The sequence below is a fragment of the Tachyglossus aculeatus genome, chromosome X2 (assembly GCF_015852505.1).
Source record: "Tachyglossus aculeatus isolate mTacAcu1 chromosome X2, mTacAcu1.pri, whole genome shotgun sequence".
NCBI lineage: Eukaryota > Metazoa > Chordata > Mammalia > Monotremata > Tachyglossidae > Tachyglossus > Tachyglossus aculeatus.
The window spans coordinates 10,431,975-10,434,879 of NC_052100.1; the positions used below are offsets into that span (position 1 = coordinate 10,431,975).

At 65.2% G+C, this 2,905-nt stretch overlaps 1 protein-coding gene across 1 annotated transcript; it reads right to left on the reverse strand.

The window, feature by feature from the left end:
• Nucleotides 1-286: 286 nt before the first annotated feature.
• On the reverse strand, nucleotides 287-2,547 carry JUNB (JunB proto-oncogene, AP-1 transcription factor subunit). The gene has a single exon (XM_038771046.1). The coding sequence runs from the start codon at nucleotides 2,113-2,115 to the stop codon at nucleotides 1,009-1,011; it is 1,107 nt and encodes a 368-aa protein (XP_038626974.1). The 5' UTR covers nucleotides 2,116-2,547; the 3' UTR covers nucleotides 287-1,008.
• Between the last annotated feature and the right edge of the window lie 358 nt (nucleotides 2,548-2,905).

Here is a 2,905-nt window from a genome sequence, read left to right on the forward strand (position 1 = left end):
GCGACACGGCCTGCGCGGCCCAGTCCGGACAGGCCCCCGCCCTTCCCCGCGCCTCCGCCGCCGCGCTCCTACCCTGCGCTTTCTTCTCGTCCCGCAGCCGGTTTCTCGTAACCGCACGGGAGAAGGAAATCCACCAGCCTCAGAGCGAGGTCACCTCCCAACCCTCAGGGGTGGGACAGCTGAGTCCCAAAACAACAGTGGCGGGGGGGGGGGGTCCTCTTTTCCTGTCTATCCTACAGCTTTCAAGAAAGACACCAAAAAGTAATAAAGAACTTTTTTTTTTTACTTAAATAAATTTGATAAAAAGTCAGAACGACAAAAAAAAAATTAAAATAACCTTTAAAAATCAGGAGTCGTTTGATTTTATACAGGGGACAATACACGGACCTAGGGAGTGAGAATAAAGGGAAGGAGCTGGGCGATGGGGACCAGGGCCTCGGTCCCTCGCCCCCATTCCCTCTCCCCCGGGAGGGGGCGGGGTGAGTACCGGTGCCGCTCCACAGCACGTGGCCTAGATCGCTTCTCTTTAAATACACAAATATATTATATTCAATATGAATCGAGTCTGTTTCCAGCAGAAAAAAAAAAATACAAAAGAGGCAAATAGGTTAGTCACTTGATATCAAGGAGGCGGGGGGGTTCGTCCCTCCCCTGCCTCCTCCCTTCCTACCCAGGACAGGGGCGGCCGGGACTGAGCCGACCCCCGAGTGTAAACGTTGTAAAGGAGGGAAGAGAGAAAGAGAGAGAGGGAAGGATGGGGGGGGTTGCTCCTTAAATCCAGTTCCACCCGGCCCCCTCAGCCCGCGGGCTGAGGGGGCGCCGGGAGGCGCGGAGCGCTCAGGGACTGCGGGAAATAGTAACGCGCAGCACGGTCCGTGGGTGGAGGGATGGAGAGGGGGAGCCGTGCGTTCGAGGCGTTTTGGGGAGGGGGGGGTGGGGGTGGGTGCGGGGATGCGAGCGCCTGCGCCAAATCCGTGGGCCAAATCCGCGCGTTGGCGGCCCCGGGACTCAGAAGTTCTGCATCTTGACCGTGAGCAGCAGCTGGCAGCCGTTGTTGACGTGGTTCATGACCTTCTGTTTGAGCTGCGCCACCTGCTCCCGCAGCAGGCTGGCCGTGTTGGACAGGCCGGCGTTCTCCGTCTTGAGACTCTTCACCTTGTCCTCCAGTCTGGCGATGCGCTCCAGTTTGCGCTTGCGGCACTTGGTGGCCGCCAGCCGGTTGCGCAGTCGTTTGCGTTCCACCTTGATGCGCTCCTGGTCCTCCATATTGATGGGGGACATGGGCGGCGTGCCGTCCCGGCTCTGCGCCTCGGGGACCGTCTGGGGCTCCTCCTTGAAGCTCGCCAGCCCGCCGGCGGGGCCCCCCCGGCCCGGGTGAGCCCCCGGGCCCAGCCCCAGGGCCCCCCCGGCGGGATGACCCCCAGCGAAGGGCGGGGCGTGGGGGAGGTAGCTGATGGTGGCGGTGGGGTAGCTGGAGGAGCCGCCGCCGCCGCCGCCGCCGCTGCCCCCGGCACCTCCCCCAACGGGGTTGTAGCTGGTGAGGTTGGTGTAGACGGGTGGCGGTTCGGGCAGGGAGGAGGCTCCGTAGACGCTGCTGCTCGGAGGCGCCGGGGGGGCCGGCCCCCCGGCCCCGCCGGCCCCGATGGACACGTTGGGGGGCCCCACGTGGTTCATCTTGTGCAGGTCGTCCAGCGCCTTGACGAACCCGTCGGCGAAGCCTTCCTGCTCCTCCGTGACGCCCCGCGGATAGAAGTACTGGCCCGGGGGGGTGGGCGTGGTGGTGATGACCCCGTTGCTGTTCTGGATGATGAGGCGCTCGAGCTCCGGAGAGGCGAGTTTCAGGGAGCCCCCGGCCCCGGTGGTGTCCTGCTGCTGCTGCTGCTGCTGCTGCTGCTGCTGCGCGGCGAAGTAGGCGCTGTCTTCGGCGGGCGGGCCCTGGCCCCGGAGCTGCAGGTGGGACTTGAGGCCGCGGTAGGGGTCGGAGAGATTCAGCGCCAGGTTGTGTTTCAGCAGCTTGTAGTCCTGCAGGGCAAGGCCGCCCGGTCCCCGCCCAACGTAGCCCGGAGTCGGATACGAGTCGTCGTGGTAGAAGGGCTGCTCCATCTTCGTGCACATCCAGGCAAGGGGGCAGCGACCGGGCCCACTCCTCCCTCCCGGGAGGTTGGCGGATGCCAACTCGGTTCGGGCTGTCCGGCTTCCTGGTCTCTCCTCGGCCCGCTTTTCTCGGCTTCTTCTTCGGGGGCGGGGGGGGGGCGAGGGGGGACGCGGCTCTCCCCGCTGTCCTTCCTCCCTGGCCACCTAGCTCGGCCTCTCGCTCCGACCCGGACACACCTGGGTCTGCTCGCTCTTCGGGACTTTCCGGGTCCCCGGGGCCGGTGACTTGGGGGGCGCTCGGTTCCGCAGGGTCTCCGGGCTGCTCCTCTCTCTTTCGCCGGCTCCGTCTCCCTCGCTCCTTCGTTCTCTCTTTTTTCCTCGCTCTCTCTCTCTCTCTCGCTCTCGCTCAATCTCACTGCTTCATGGGCTACCTCACTGCATTCCCGGAGCTTTTATACCCGGCGCCTACGGAAGCGCGCTCTTATTGGCCGAGCCCTTGGAGACGGGGCTCAGCGCTCCTCCCTTTTCTCCCCCCAGCCCCCCCCCCAGCCCCCGCCTCTCCTCCTCCCCCGGGCAGGAGCGTGGGGAAGGGGAGGAGGCGGCTGGCGTCACTGCCAGGAAGCGCGTGTCCTTGTAAACAGCGGCGACGGGACGGGACGGGACGGGACGCGCCGGGGCGGGAGCGGGAGCGGCCGGGGCGGGGGCAGGAGAAGGGAGAGAACGGGGGTAGGGGACAAGGCACAGGAAGCCCGGTTAAGGGGGCGGAAGGCAGGGGACAAGAAGAGAGCCAGGACGTGGAATGACTAGTACA